The sequence below is a fragment of the Caenorhabditis briggsae genome (genome assembly GCF_000004555.2).
Source record: "Caenorhabditis briggsae complete genome, chrI, whole genome shotgun sequence".
NCBI lineage: Eukaryota > Metazoa > Nematoda > Chromadorea > Rhabditida > Rhabditidae > Caenorhabditis > Caenorhabditis briggsae.
In genome coordinates this window covers 2,680,033-2,694,874 of record NC_013489.2, presented here as the reverse complement: position 1 = coordinate 2,694,874, position 14,842 = coordinate 2,680,033, and the positions used below count along the sequence as shown (strand labels likewise).

Here is a 14,842-nt window from a genome sequence, read left to right as displayed (position 1 = left end):
TCCAAATGTTCGCTCTTTTTCTCTCTAGTTTTCCGTGAGTGCTGCTCTAGCGGTGAGCCCCTCCTCGTTACCATAGACACCAAAGACTCTTGGCTGATGCGCCGTGAGCACACCCCCCGCAGTTGTGTGCTCCTCGGCTTTATGCTTCAGATGAGTGGCAGTCCAAGCATTCGACGGGGGTTCGATTCCCCCCGAACGCAGAACTTATATTCATTTTTTTTTGTTGTTAGTTTTGATGAGTATATGCCCAATACATAGTTTTTTTTGAGATTTTCCGCTGAAAAGTGCAAAGATTTCCATGTCTTCTACATGTTTGACTTTGAAAAATTTAGTTCCGGGTTCTCTATCTTCTTTTTTTTTAAATGTAGAACAAGTGACCAAGGAGTATAGTGATCTATTTCTTCTTCTTTTCATCGTCTTGTCTGTTAAATTTTTTCGATTTTTCTAGTTAAAAAGGGCGATGCAAACGCGCTCCATTGGACAGCCAATAAATAAATGGAATAAATATAAGGCAAAGGGGTTAAATATAGTGTTTTAACTGATTTTTCCTCAAAAAATCCATTTTTAAAATCATTTTTATCGATTTTCAGTTCACTCCGATGCCAAACGAGAAGGTAATTGTAACGGGTAAGTCTGAAAATTCTAAAAAAATTTAATTTTTCTTTATTTTTTAGGTTTTGGTCCATTCCGTGGATTCGAAGACGAAAATCCATCTTCTGTTGTTATAGATGAATTGAAAGCTAAAGGGATTGACAGTGAGTTTTTTAGGGCACGCCCACTTTTGCAATTTGCAGCTTTTCAGAAATTGACTTGGAGCTTCACAAGATTACGGTAGCTTACGAAGATGTGAGCAAGCGGGTCCCAGATCTTTGGAAGGAGCACAATCCAGATGTAAGATTTCAAAAAAAAACCCAAAAATAATTTTTTTTATTCAGCTAGTCATCCACCTTGGCGCTCACAACGTCTCCAAAACTATCAAGTTCGAACAACAAGCATTTGCAGATGGTTACTGTAGCAACGACGTCAATGGATGTACTCCAGAAGGCAATCGTACTACTTGCGCTTCTGATGAGCAATGCTTGAAGTCTTGTATCAATTGTGACGAGTTGGTTCGTGATGTAACTCAAAGATGTGGCCTGGATGGTGAAAAACAGTATGGAGGGCTGAAAGTCGAGAAGTCTGAGGATCCAGGAAGGTAAGCGAAAAAAGCAAAAAGGTTTTGGAGGGATGCGGAGTCGAACCCTCAATGTGAGATTGGTGGGCAAATCTCTAACCGGGGACACCACGCCTTGGTGGCCGCGCGGCAGCCACCGCCGCCATGATGTGAACGACTTATAGAGGTGTTGTCTCATTATGTGACGCGGTGGAGTGGCTTACACTTTTGTCCACCGTTCCATCACTCGCGAGTTCGACTCCGGGCACCGCTAATCTCTTTTTTTGTTGTTTTTTAAAAATAGTAATGTCTCATCCAGATACCTCTGCGGCTACTCCTACTTCCTATCTCTCCACGAAGACTGCTCAAAGTCACTCTTCATTCATGTCCCACCGTTTGAGTAAGCGCGCTCTATTGAGAAAGACTTTCAGAAAACGTTTCAGAGGAGAATGCACCAAGGAAGCGATCGCTGAGGTTATCCGGGAGACTGTCAAGTCGATTTTGGGATATTATTAGAAGCGGATATAATTTTTCGAACTGTGATATTTAGTTTATAAACTGTTTAAGCTTTTATATGTAAAAGCTTTTTATTTTCAATAAAAAATTATTTGAATCCATGAGGGTAATCAAGGATTTCTCAAAAAAAGAGATTTTGGAATCCGGCTAAATTTTCTCTTTTCCATTGAATCCAATAACATGTGCACAAGGTTGGGATCCATTTGTTGAATTCCTTCAAAATCTCTTTCCAGTTTCCATAGACTTGTTCTGGAACTGCTTCATTGTGATGTTCCAGTAAAAATCCATAATTTTTTCAAGTTTCCAGACGGGAATGGAGCATTGACTAAAACAAAAAATTGCTTGATTGAAGAGACAACTATTTTTTTACCTCTGACTTTGAAGCAATCTATCTCGATTCCTGTGATAGATATCAAAAAGCTGTAAACTAATAAAATATTACTGATATTATGGTAAACATTTTATCAGTTGACTACTTTTTGGTACCTTTTACAGGAACCGAGATAAATTGGGTGAAAGTTTGCACCCGCTTCGTGTTTGATTATCTAGATTCCTATAAGAGATATCAAAAATTAGTTAACTGTTAAAATTTTTATCATATTATCAACAACATTTTATTGGTTGACAAATTTTTGATATCTTTTATAGGAACCGAGATAATTGAGATCAATTGCAAGCCTACCGATCACGCGGTATTCCAGCCGTGAGTACCACCAAGCATCCATATGCAACAAAGTTGAAACAAACAACTTGAGCGTCTTAGGATTAAAAATTCCACTCGTCGACAAACAGCAAGAAGAATAAATACTAAACTCTAAAAATCGACGAATAATCGTAATTTCTTTTTTTTTCTTTCCCTCTTCCATTCAATCTATACGAAACAAGTCTCCTCTCCAACCCATTTATTGAATTGAACCGCTTAAATTAAATTGAAATGCATTACACCCCCAAATTGGTACATAAAAATGGGAACCCCCCAAATTTAGATAAATCAGTTATCAACAATAAAGATTACATTTTACTCTGGTTAATGTGAAAATTTAGCAGTTAGCATCCCGACGACTGACGACTCAATTCATTGCGATCTGGACCATCTCAATCGGAAACAAGCTTTGCTCCGTAGTAAAATCGAAGTCGTCAATGGGCGTGTTGAAGTATATCAGATTGTCGTGGGGATACCTCCGTGTGAGCTCGTACTGGGCATAATAATACTCGAATACAGTGATCTCCCTCCTTTCCGCCCTCCAATAGAACGATTATGTCTGAGCTCTGAAAACAAACATTTTCCCCTTTGTTTTAAAACTTTCCTTGTTTTTTTTTTCCCTTCTTCCTCCCCTTGTTGCTTATTCGAACCCAGTTTATCTTGTATTTCTTCTATCCTTTTTTCAACTATTCTCAATAAAATACATTTACCACTGAACCATCTGCGTTTCCACACCACCAGTTGCTAGCCTTTACACGCGGTGGGCGTAACTGCGCTCTTGCACTTGCACACTTTGATCTCCATTATCTCGGTTCCTATATTAGATATGAAAAATTGGCCAACTAATGAATTCTTTATCATACTGTCAGCAATATTTTATCTGTTGACAGATTTTCTATATCTCTTACAGGAACCTAGATAAATTAGCTCAAAGTATGAGCTAGTTGTCTTGAGATTTAAAAAACTGGTTAAGACAATTGAGCTTCTAAACGTTAAACTTCTAAATTTCAAAACTGCTTACCTCTTAAATCAGCAAATACCCAGAAAATATAAAAAAATAGAGAAGGAATATTCAGAAAAATCAATGAGCAACTTTATACTGTGCTCAGCAGCGGGTGAGGCTCCATTCGGAAGGTGCCTTCAAGGGAGGGGATAAAATTTCTGAATTGTACAGAGGTAGGTTAGGAGCGAGACGGGGGCGTGGCCAGATGGGCGGGGTTTATGCTGTAAGGCGAGAGTAGAACGGGGGTTCCTAGCATGTAATCCCTAGTAAGATAAAGAACCAGATTAGCCCTTCTCAGCAAATGCCACGTCATCAGGTGTTTTTATATCTCCTAATTACTCTAAATCTGTGCCCCCATGTGTCACAGGTATTTAAATTAGGAGAGAACGATGACTTGACTGATCCTTCAAATACTATTGTACTTTGGGAAAGTACAGTAATCTGGGTTTGTGGAAATCTAGGTGTGAGATGATGGACTAGTAAATCGCCCTTAACCAAACGATTGCACACTTTTTGTAGATTTTGAAAACAGTACAAAGTTTTTGAAAAATCTATTTATTCGAATTTTGGAAAAAAAGGAAAAATCATAAAAAATTTCCTCATCGGTGCTGGTGGCTTTCAGACGCATCCGGAAAAGTGCCCTTCTTGCACATCGGTCTTGCACATCGGAGTTCCATATCCAGAGTTTTATCTCTCCTGAAAAAAAGAAAATATAGTTTTTCTCTAACAAAATTCTTAGCTAAAAACTTAAAATGTACGATAAACTAGGTCCTGAGGAGATATGGCTCGTGGAAGCGACCAGGGACATACCGCTCTTTCCGGAGTCAAAACTCAAACAACAAGTTTTTCGTTCGCTTTGATATTATCCATTACAATTTTGAAATTCTACGAAACCAAGTTTAAAACAGTCCTAGTAATTTGATTTTTTAAGAGTGTACTGAACAAAACTAGAGCTTCATTTTTGTAGTTGACAACATTTTAGTAAAATTAGGTTTTGCAGAGATACGCCGCGCACTAACCTCACTAGTGGCGACGGCGCCTCGAGATACACGCACTTTTACTTACCATATCTTCTCAAAGCCTAATTTTACAAAAAAGTTGTCAACTACAAAATTAAAGCTTTAGTTTTAAGCTTCATTTTCGTAGTCGACAACTTTTTAGTTTCGGAATATTTCAATTTTCAGGATGCAACGCTGTTAGGCTGCTAGGCCCTTTGTTTCTTAGTCTGCTAAGCTGCTAGGCTGCTCACCTGCTCTCTAAATCCTCAAAGAACTTCAAAATTTTCAGAGATACCTCCGCTATCTCGACGACACACTCGAGATCATCTCAAACTTCCGCACTTTCGAATACAACCTTCTCGACTACTTCGATCAACAAGCCGATGCAGAGAATGCATAATTATCATAACTGTTCTTGGCCCTTTCTCTCTTTCTCTGTCTCTCTCTCTCTCTCTCTCTCTCTCTCTCACACACACACACACACCAATCTGTACTCTATACTGTTATCCATGATAATCATTGACACATGCCCTAATAATTATGAAATCACCAGTTTATTCGAAGAAATATGGATGAATCAAAAATATGGATGAATGGATGAATCACGAGAAAAATGTTTCTTTGATTTTCTAGAGGCCAAGAAAAGTTGTAAAGAAGGCGTCGACATGTATGATAAACGCCAATATTATCATGTAGTCGGTGAAGAGCGTCATACAAACCGTCAAGCGCTGAAAATATATAATTGCTTCCGAAAAATGAGTTTGGATATGCCAGAAACATGTGTTATCAGTCATTTCAAATATGTTAGGTAAAAAAACCAAAAATTTTGGAAAAAATATTTAAAAACCTAAGATACCATATTTCCTCTAATAGAGGCCCATGGGCTTCTATTTTTCAACCTCCTTGTCCGGGTAACTTCTGTTAGAAAAACGGCCCCCACTAGAGATTTGTCGATTTTGAGCGGAGCAGGAATATTCTAAAACGACAAAAATGAACGGAAACTACCAGAAAATCAACAAAAAATAACATTTTTGCAATAACCGAGAAGAAAAATATATACACAGCCAAGGTGGGCTTCTATTAGAAGTGGGCTTCAATTAGAGTGGGCTTCTATTAGAGGAAATACGGTATATGCCATTTTCAGCCCGGCAAAAATAGCAGAGACGTTCAGAACAACATTTTTTCGTATTGTTCAGCCTGTCGAAAAAACCGAATTTCGAAAATTTTGAATTTCGAAAAATCTCGATTTGCGAAATTTCGGAATATTCAGGTTTTCAAAATTTTAGAACTTCAGAGTTTTCGGAATGTTTCAATTTTCAAAATTACAGTTTTTGGATTGTTCCGATTTTTTAGATTTCGGAATATTCAGAAAATTTTGATTTTTAGAAAATTTCGGAATTTTGGAAATCTTGCTTTTTGAAACTTTAAAATTTTAAAAATTCGGAATTTCAAATTTTTGGGGATTTTTCGATTTTCAATATTTTTGTTTTTCAGGAATATTTGGGTTTTCAAACCTTTGAAATATTCCAATTTCCAAAATTTCGAAATTCCGGAATTTCGAAATCCTAAATTCCCTTCCGAACATTCCTGATAAATAGCCAAAAATCTCAATATTACCTTGTACTCGACCAGGTCATCCTCCTCAGCCACAGTCAGTTTGAGTTTTGGGTGAGGAAACAGTTTAAACACTTACCTCAATTGAATCGAATCACCTGTGGTTCCTGGAGATTTTTGTCTGCTCGCCTCAAAGCAATTCAAAATAGAAATATTAATACAAATACATAGAACAAAATGGATATTTTCAGGAAAAAATCAATGCAAAAGGCTCCTGTTCAGTAAAGGTGCCTAAAAATCTATGGCACGTACATTGCGCCTGTAGAAGATAGATTGATTGAATAAATTGGTTGGTGACATTGTCTAGACAGGAGGGTGAGAGAGTACGTAGCACTTGAGAGACGCTTACCAACTTTTTGGAAGACGTAAAGTGTACAGGCCAGACAGTGGGAGAGAGAGAGAGCCATAGGTCAGGCAGATGATATTTGACCTAATAGAAGGTTGCGGCCATTGAGGGTACTGTAATAGCTAGATTACAACGGTCTACCAAGGGCATGAACCTCCGTGACGTGATATCAGCCTATACGGTGCACATTGAGCTCAATTATCTCGGCTCCATTGAGAGATATCAAAAAACGAGCAACTGTCAAAATATTGCTGACATTGTGATAAACAATTTCAAAGTTGACTAAATTTTTATATCTCTTTTAGGAACTGAGATAATGGAGATTGAAAGGTGCGAGTATATAATTGGCGCAGGCGGAGGCGCCAACCGAGCAAACGGTAAGTGCCCACTTGGAGCACAATTATCTCGGTTTCTGTAAAAAATATCAAAAATTTGTCAATTGATAAAATATTGCTGACATTATGATAAAAAATTTATCAGTTGACCAATTTTTCATATCTAGCATAGGAACCGAGATAATTGAGCTCAAAGTGCATCGTACATGGGCTCGGTGTTTTCCCTGAAACATTTCAAAAACAAGTCTTTCTTCTGTGTAAATGTTTATTTTAAAAAAATATTTATATATGTTTCGATTCTTGCTCTTTTTGGTGGAATAGTCGGCGATGGGTGCTGGCATCGATCTTCCTCCACAATCGCACTTGGACGTTCATGATTGCAAGTGAGGCGAATCCCTCTAGCGGTTCTTCCGAGTTTAGAGAGAACTGTCCCATCGGTGTGTCGAAGAATTCCGAAAATGGCTCTTCATACTTCGTTGTGCTTTCTCCACTTTTCATCTCCCAACGGTTTAACCATTCTTTCCTCTCGCTAAAATCGCTCAACTTCAGGGGTTTCAAAGAGTGATTAGTAGTTTTTTATTGTTTTGAAATTGAGCGAGCATAATAAAAAATGCAGAGCTTCATTTCTGTAGCTAACATTTTTTCCACGAAATTAGGCCCTGAGAAGATATGCCACGTGGAAGTGAGGTAATAGAAACCATCAAAGTAATAGGAACCGGCTCCAATTCAGTAAAGGTGTCTGGTGAATAAATAGATAGGATATTCAGGAAAAATCAAAAATCTCTCTCTCTCTCTCTCTCTCTCTCTCTCTCTCTCTCTCTCAGGCCCTGGGTAGGCTGCCATGGACCGGTTAGTTCGATTATTTGAAACTACCATATCCTACCTATCTCAGAAGTACCGTAATCAGAGTTGAGATTGAAGAAGGGACCTGAAGAATAGGTTAGGCTAGATTTCATGATTATTGAAAAAATTTTTGTAGTTCCTGTATGAAATGTAGATGAAGCAACAGCTAGTTTTATAAGACATATATTTATTGGAAACAAAAATTACATAATTAAAAAAATTCAATTTAATATAGAGCTTCCTGTACGAGTTCCAACGACCTTCGAGCAATCTCATGTGAGTATCTTTCCTCCTATTTGATGATTCTTCTTAATTTGAGCAATTTCATTTTGGTGGCGGGCAAGCATCTCAGTGTGGAGGAAGAAACATCGGATAGTTCACGATGAAGTAAACATCTGAAATATTGCAAAATCATACCCAATTTCTATGAAAAATTCAACTCACTTCTCCCTCATTTGAGCTAATTCTGCATCAAAATTATTTCCAATCGGAACCATTTGTTCCTTGTAGTTCTCAATCATTCTCAGAAGCATAACTTTGACATTCTGCCGGATTTCGACAGGAAGCTCTATAATACTTCGATGTGCATATCTGGTACCCATCCAATTTTCATTTTGACGTAGTGACCATATATTACCTGAAAAGTTGTAAGAATTCGGTTGTTTTGGGTTTGCTAAAAAAGCCTACAGAAGAATCTAGACCGCTGTCTAATTCCTTCTGCCAGCTTTGTAAATTCCTTACTTACCAGTGTCTCCTGTGTCCTTATGCAACCATCCATTTTTCACTTTGACATAGTGACCATATATTACCTGGAAACTTACAAGAATTAGAGCGCAAAATTCTAAAATAGTTTTTTGATTTAATTTCAAATATCTTACCTCATATGAGGTATCACTCGACAACGGTTCTTCATCGCTAACGATTTCATCTTCCTCTTGAGCAACAACAGCTTCTGATTTGGCACGACAACTTCTTTTGGGTCTAGGAGCGTCGAATGAAGGACTACGCAGTCTCTCTGGACTTTCTTCTTTCTTGACTTTTCTTGGCCTTCCCCTTTTCACTGGAGGTGTATCTTTAAAAAAGGCTCATTTTCAAGTCACACTACAAAATACAAACCTTCAGCACGCTTCTTGGTCTTGTACACTTTTTTGACGTTTCTGGATGTAGATTGACTGGTACTCGGGCCTTGATCATCGTTCATCATCGGAATTGGGATCGGTTGGTTTGAATGTCTTGAAGTCAGCTTCAAGTCCTCTTCCTCCTCCACTTCTTTATTATCTCCATCAGTCTTCAAAATGAGCTCATTCTCGCTTTGGGTTCTTGCTTTTGCTCTGAAAACATGACATTTTTTGGGTTATGAAAGTGAAAAATCCAACTTAATGGCCTAACTTTTGCAAGTTAGTTGTTGCCACTAACTTAAAATGGCCTAGAATTAGTCTGATATTCGCTTGTTATCTTCTCTAGGTCGTTTTGAAGTGGTGGCCTAACTTGTTCAAGTTTAGTTTTATAGGCCACCATTTAAAAATGGTCCAGAAATGTCTTAACATGCACCTGGCGTGTTTTCCAGGTCACTTTGAAGTGGTGGCCTAACTTTTGCAAGTTAAATATTTAAGGCCGCCTCGATAAAATAACCTAGAAAACACACCATGAGATATCCATCTAGGTCATTTTTACATGGAAACCAAACTTTCAAAATCTGAAAAACACAACTTGAAAAAGTTAGGACACCACTTCAAAACGACCAAGAAAACGCACCAGTGTTAGACCTATTTTTTTTTCGAAAATACACAATCTCCTCCAGATGTTTACCTTTATCTATGTCCATGCGATATTCGCAGTATCCTGGTTAAAATCCACCACAGCCTTCTATCTCTCTCTCTCTCTCTCTCTCTCTCTCTCTCTCTCTATCTCTCTCTCTATCTCTCTCTCTCTCTCTCTCAGGTCCTGAAAAGTATTCCATGTGGAAGTGTGGGTACCTTGAGGCGCCACCCCCGCTTGTGCGCCTAGGAAGGTGAGCCTCTTCCACGTGACATATCTCCTCAGGACCGAACTTCACTAAAAAAGTTGTCAACTACGAAAATAGAGCTCTAGTTTTGTTTAGCCTATTCTAACATTTTCAGGTCAACCGGGCTATTTTAAACCTGTTTTGTAAAAGCTTGAAATTCGTCCGACTCACATTTATCTAGATCCATGCGCTATTTACCAGTATTCTGGTCAATATACTAAAAATCGATACACAGACAATAGCAATTGATTTATAGAATATAAAAATAGTAGAATTTCAGAAAAATCAGAGTAATAGAAAGCGGCTCCCATTCAGTAAAGATGCCTGATGAATAAATAGATTAGAATGTCGAGAAAAATCAGAAGGGGATATTTGAGGCGTTCACATTGCGCCTTGAAGGCTAGATACATAGAATGACCAGTCTCCACCAAAAAAAGACACTGGAGAGAGCGAAAAGACGCAGACTTGCTCTCCTCTTTTTGCCCTCTCTCTCTCTCTCTCTCTCTCTCTCTTTCTCTCTCTCTCTCTCTCTCTCTCTCTCTCTCTCTTCCCCTAAGCTGGCAGATGGTCCATTACGCAAGCGCTGAACGAAACGAAAATACGGAATACCCCAGAAATACCGTAATCAAAAATGCTGGGACCCTAATGAAGAGAAAGGGACGTAGAGGGATAGTCTGAGCTTGTTTGGTCCTTTTTTTATATTTTATATCAAATGTGGAGAGAAGCGATAGCTAGTTTTCACATAAAAAAGTTTATTCACAATAAAAAATAAATAATAATAATAAATCAATTTAATAACTTCAATGTGCATATCGGGCACCAATCCATTTTTCCCTTTGACATAGTGACCATGTAGTACCTGGAAAATTATACGAATTAGGTTTTTTTGGGCTTTGCTAGAAATAGCCTACAGAAGAATCTAGACAGCGGTCTTATTCCTTCTGTCAGCTTTGTACATTCCTTACTTACCAGTGTCTCCTGTGTCTTTATCCAACTCTACCAACCATTTTTCACTTTGACTTAGTGACCATATAGTGCCTGAAAAGTTATAAAAATTATCGTACAATCTCTAATATCATGTTTGAGCTCATTTCTCTCGACTCCTACAAGAGATACCAAAAAGGGTTCAACTGATAAATTGTTTATCATAATATCATAGACATTTTATCAGTTGACCATTTTTTGATAGCTGGCATAGAAACTGAGGTAATTGAGCTCAAATTTTGGATAACTCAGAAAAAGGTCTACAGAAGAATCGTTGACTTACCAGTGGCTTTTCCTACTATCCACTTGTATACTTCCATATCGTAAGTTTTCTATCTTGGATTTTGAGAAAATCTGCAAAATTTCGAATTAATTATAATCGAGAAAAATTATTTTCTTACATTTTCTAGTAATTCCAAGAATAAATAAAAATCGTTTTTTTTCAGAACAATAGAGAAATTGGAGGCTCGTGCATTGTGCCAAGGGAAACGAATAGATAAGAATGAGTGTTTCGGAAGGGTGGCGTCTCTCTTGGAAGAGCGTCTTAGAGAAGATAAGAAAGGTTAGAGAGTGTTAGGCGCCAAGAGGGTGCAGAGAAAAAAAGATAAATGGGTTTGGTGTCCCCAGTAAACAAAACCCAGGGGGTCTCTAGTTTGAAGATCACTTGTTTTGAACAACAACAAAACCAAGATTTTTAGAGTGGATAATTTATTTCAGGTGGTTTAAAGGACTCAAGAATCTTACTTATATATAAAACGCTGCGACGCGCGTCTGTTGGTCCCCCTGTCAGTCTGTGGACTTTTCAAAATCTTGAAAAACAAAAACAGCTTTACGTGACTCTTGAAGAAAAAATGAGAAGTGGAGCGACGAAAAAGTATAGTTTAGGTCAAATCGCGCCGGAGGCGCAGCAGCTAGCAGGTTAAAAAATAGAAACATAAAATTAAACTGGCCCGCTCTGTTCCTGTGTGCCTATGTGAATGTAACCGTCCCTATATAGACGGTTTCCCGCTGTGAATAGAAACGAAGAAAACTAACCTGTTATCCTTTCCTCTTCCTTTTGTAGTCGATGCACCAACAAACAGACTGTCTCTGTTTAGAGAATATAATACTAGATGAGATCAGTGGTTTCCACTATTTACACTAGTCTTCGGACAGCCGTCCTTCCCCCGTCTCTCCAATCTCCTCTAACTCTTCCAATCACTGCATGACCTCTATCCTTCATTTCTTCTCTCCATCTTCCTGCCACTTGTCCTCCTGGCTCCATCACACCTTAACACTGCTCCTCTTCATGAACCTTGTCCGTCTTCATCCTTCATTTACAGTGTAAAGTTTACACTATCAGTTCCGCGCCTTGGCTCCACGCCCTCGTCCAGACCTCGACAGGTGTTCGTCGGAAAAAAAAATGAAACCATGGTCCTGGACCTTTGAAGATATGTTTTTTTCATATGATTTGCTTGTTAATATCAGCACAATCCTCATCAAATTTCGTCCAGTAACATTAATTTTAGGTTTTTCAAAGTTTCAGATCCTTTGACTTTTTTTTCCAATCGTTCAATTATCCCCTTGTGCGGTCCAGCCATCACCATGTATTCTTTTTAAGACAGCACAGAAAGTATACTGTATTGAAAACTCAAAGAAGAATGTTGTACAACCTTATTGATATTCCGCCCTCGCATGCGAAAAAGGGCTATAATTCTCCCACAGCCATCTCGCCTATAAAAGAAGACAGAATTTGTTCTAAAAAAGCATTCCAAATGTGGACAACACCTTCTATTCTCCTTCTTCTCCTTATCGGAGCCTCTTGGGTTTCTGGTTATCCCCCAGGAGACACTCAGCAGATCATTTGGGACTATTTGAATAACACATCGAATCCAGCGCTGGCTTCAAGGGATCCAGTTCAGATTGAGAAAATCTTGTATAGATCGTTCTTGTTCAGAGGGTGCAAAGCACATTATAAGAAAGGTATGTGATTAAATTCGGAAGTTCTTGAACCACTGATTTGATTTGGCACTGATTTGAGCTGATTTGAACACTGACAAGTTTGAGCTCAATTGTCTCGGCTCCTATAAGAGATATCAAAAACTGGTCAACTGATAAAATGTTTTTCGTAACATCTGCTCCATTTTATCAGTTAACAGATTTTGATATCTCTCACGAAAATTGAGATAATTGGGCCCAAAGTGCAAGCATAGTAGTGGCGCAACCAACGGCGCCGACCGCGTAGCTCAATAGCAGCGCGGACTTTGAGCTTTATTATCTCGGCTCGTACAAGAGATATCAAAAATTTGTTAAATAATAAAATGTAGAAAATATTATGAGAAACAATTTATCAGTTGACAAATTTTTTATATCTTTTACGGAAATTGAGATAATCAGCCTCAAAATACAAGTATAGTGGCGGGCGCAACCCCCGGCGCCGACCGCGTAGCTCAATAGTAGCATGCACTTAAAGCTCAATTATCTTGGCTTCTATTAGAGATATTAAATTTTGTTAACTGATAAAATGTTTTTCATAACATTTGCTACATTTTATCAATTGACAGAATTTTAATATCTCTCACGAAAATCAAGATAATTGAGCTCAAAGATAAAGTATAAGGTAGCGCGGTCAAAGTAACTATAAGAGGTACGGTATTCAGAGCTGTATGAATTTCGAGTCACGACCTTGAACCAAAAAAGGAATTTGAACTACTTCAAGATCAAAATCAGAGGGAATCTCTAAACCTGCTTGACCTCTTCTACCTAGTGTATGTATAGTGATGGTGCAACCACCGCCGCCGACCGCGTAGCTCAATGGCAGCGCGGACTTTGAGCTCAATTATCTTGGTTCCTATTAGAGATATTAAACATTTGTCAACTAATAACATATTTCTGACAATATGATAAACAATTTATCAGTTGACATCTTTCAAAATCTTCAACAGGAACCAAGATAAATTAGCTCACAGTTCAAAGTAATGGAGCTCTGATCTATCCCATAGGTACCGTAATCACAAAAACTTGTTTTTCAGCCAACGCCATCAAAATCATTGCTGCAATGCCTCGTGAAATCGATCTGTCCATGAAAGTAATCTCGACCACTTGGCTTCCAAATGACCATATCCAAACCATGCTTGTCGTTCCAAAACAACTTTTCAACGGAAATCCCGATGCTCAATTCGAGTATTGCACCCATTACAATGTCTGGTGGGGCGGACAAATTCCATGGTGTTCACTGCCATTCGGTTACGAGTCGGATGCTGTCTCGGAGGATGTACAAGAGTACCTGGTTGGAAAATCTTTGCCCCAAGAAGAGGGCGCTCCAGAGGATCCGAAAGCTGTGGTCCAGAAGTTTCTGGGAGAGCTGAAGGAAGTCATCGATTCCAAGGATTCTGGAAGAATCGGAAAACTGTTCGACGACAACTTCTTGTTCAAGGGATGTCTGGGATCTTATACCAAGGGTGGGAAAACCTGAGAATTCGGAAAATCTAGAAATGATCCTAAAATTACAGAAGACGTCATCCAAAAGATAAACGCTCTTCCAGCTGGCGTCTCTATGGAGTTCTCATTAGAGTCTGCAAAATGGGCAATCCATGGGCAAATCGAGTACATCGTGTCTATTGCTGGACCAGGAATGGACAAGATTCATGCTCAATTTGTTTATTGCCCCTACACAAACGTTTTGAAGTCGGGAAATGTGCCAAAGTGTGCCTCTTATTGATTTTTGTGGAATTTTGTATGGAATAAATATATTTGAGAATCATCTATCAGTTTCAATCAAATTCAAAATTTCCGAATACTCTAATTTTTGACTTTCTTTTGTACCCATTCATTGAGGGCATCGAAAATCGGAAACAATATTTTTGGAGACTCTCTTCCACGTGGCATATCTCTTCTATATCAAAATTTACAAGAAAGTTGTCAACTACAAAAATGAAGCTCTAGTTTTGTTTTGTATATTCTGAAATTTTGTAATTGGTCGGACTGTTTTAAACCGGTTTCGTAACTATTCAAAGAAGCAAAGTTTTCCAATCAATTTTCAATTATGGTAGACAATTTTTAGGTCCATGAGTATTAGCTGGAAAAAAATTTTTAAAAATTTAAGTACAAATCATTTAAATTTATAGATTACCTGAAAATAATTTTGCGACTTTTGAGTTTTGCTGAAAACTCGCAAGTAGACTAAATAAAACTAGGGCTTCATTTTACTAGTGGACAACTTTTTTGTAGAACATCAGCTAGACGAGATATTCCACGTGGAAGTGTTACAAGACACCGGCGCCACCAAGCGCGCGCTAGGGAGGCTTCTTCAACATGGCATAACTCTTTTAGTTCGAATTTTACAAAAAAGTTGTCGACTATA

At 38.3% G+C, this 14,842-nt stretch overlaps 4 protein-coding genes across 4 annotated transcripts; 3 read left to right on the top strand and 1 right to left on the bottom strand.

The window, feature by feature from the left end:
* Positions 1-599: 599 nt before the first annotated feature.
* Positions 600-1,669, top strand: CBG22181 (the record flags this gene model as incomplete). Its single annotated transcript, XM_045241989.1, has 6 exons — positions 600-627; positions 729-755; positions 803-891; positions 936-1,195; positions 1,473-1,553; positions 1,597-1,669. 6 exons carry the CDS (start codon positions 600-602, stop codon positions 1,667-1,669), a joined length of 558 nt encoding a protein of 185 aa, XP_045097503.1.
* A 2,487-nt stretch (positions 1,670-4,156) lies between these two features.
* CBG22180 lies at positions 4,157-4,773 on the top strand (the record flags this gene model as incomplete). The annotated part of the gene is made up of 2 exons (XM_002638904.1): positions 4,157-4,288; positions 4,663-4,773. 2 exons carry the CDS (start codon positions 4,157-4,159, stop codon positions 4,771-4,773), a joined length of 243 nt encoding a protein of 80 aa, XP_002638950.1.
* A 3,030-nt stretch (positions 4,774-7,803) lies between these two features.
* On the bottom strand, positions 7,804-10,820 carry CBG22179 (the record flags this gene model as incomplete). Its single annotated transcript, XM_045241979.1, has 7 exons — positions 7,804-7,906; positions 7,956-8,148; positions 8,257-8,320; positions 8,390-8,583; positions 8,628-8,842; positions 10,482-10,554; positions 10,784-10,820. 7 exons carry the CDS (start codon positions 10,818-10,820, stop codon positions 7,804-7,806), a joined length of 879 nt encoding a protein of 292 aa, XP_045097502.1.
* A 1,434-nt stretch (positions 10,821-12,254) lies between these two features.
* Positions 12,255-14,200, top strand: CBG22178 (the record flags this gene model as incomplete). Its single annotated transcript, XM_002638902.1, has 3 exons — positions 12,255-12,462; positions 13,512-13,940; positions 13,992-14,200. 3 exons carry the CDS (start codon positions 12,255-12,257, stop codon positions 14,198-14,200), a joined length of 846 nt encoding a protein of 281 aa, XP_002638948.1.
* Positions 14,201-14,842: the final 642 nt, after the last annotated feature.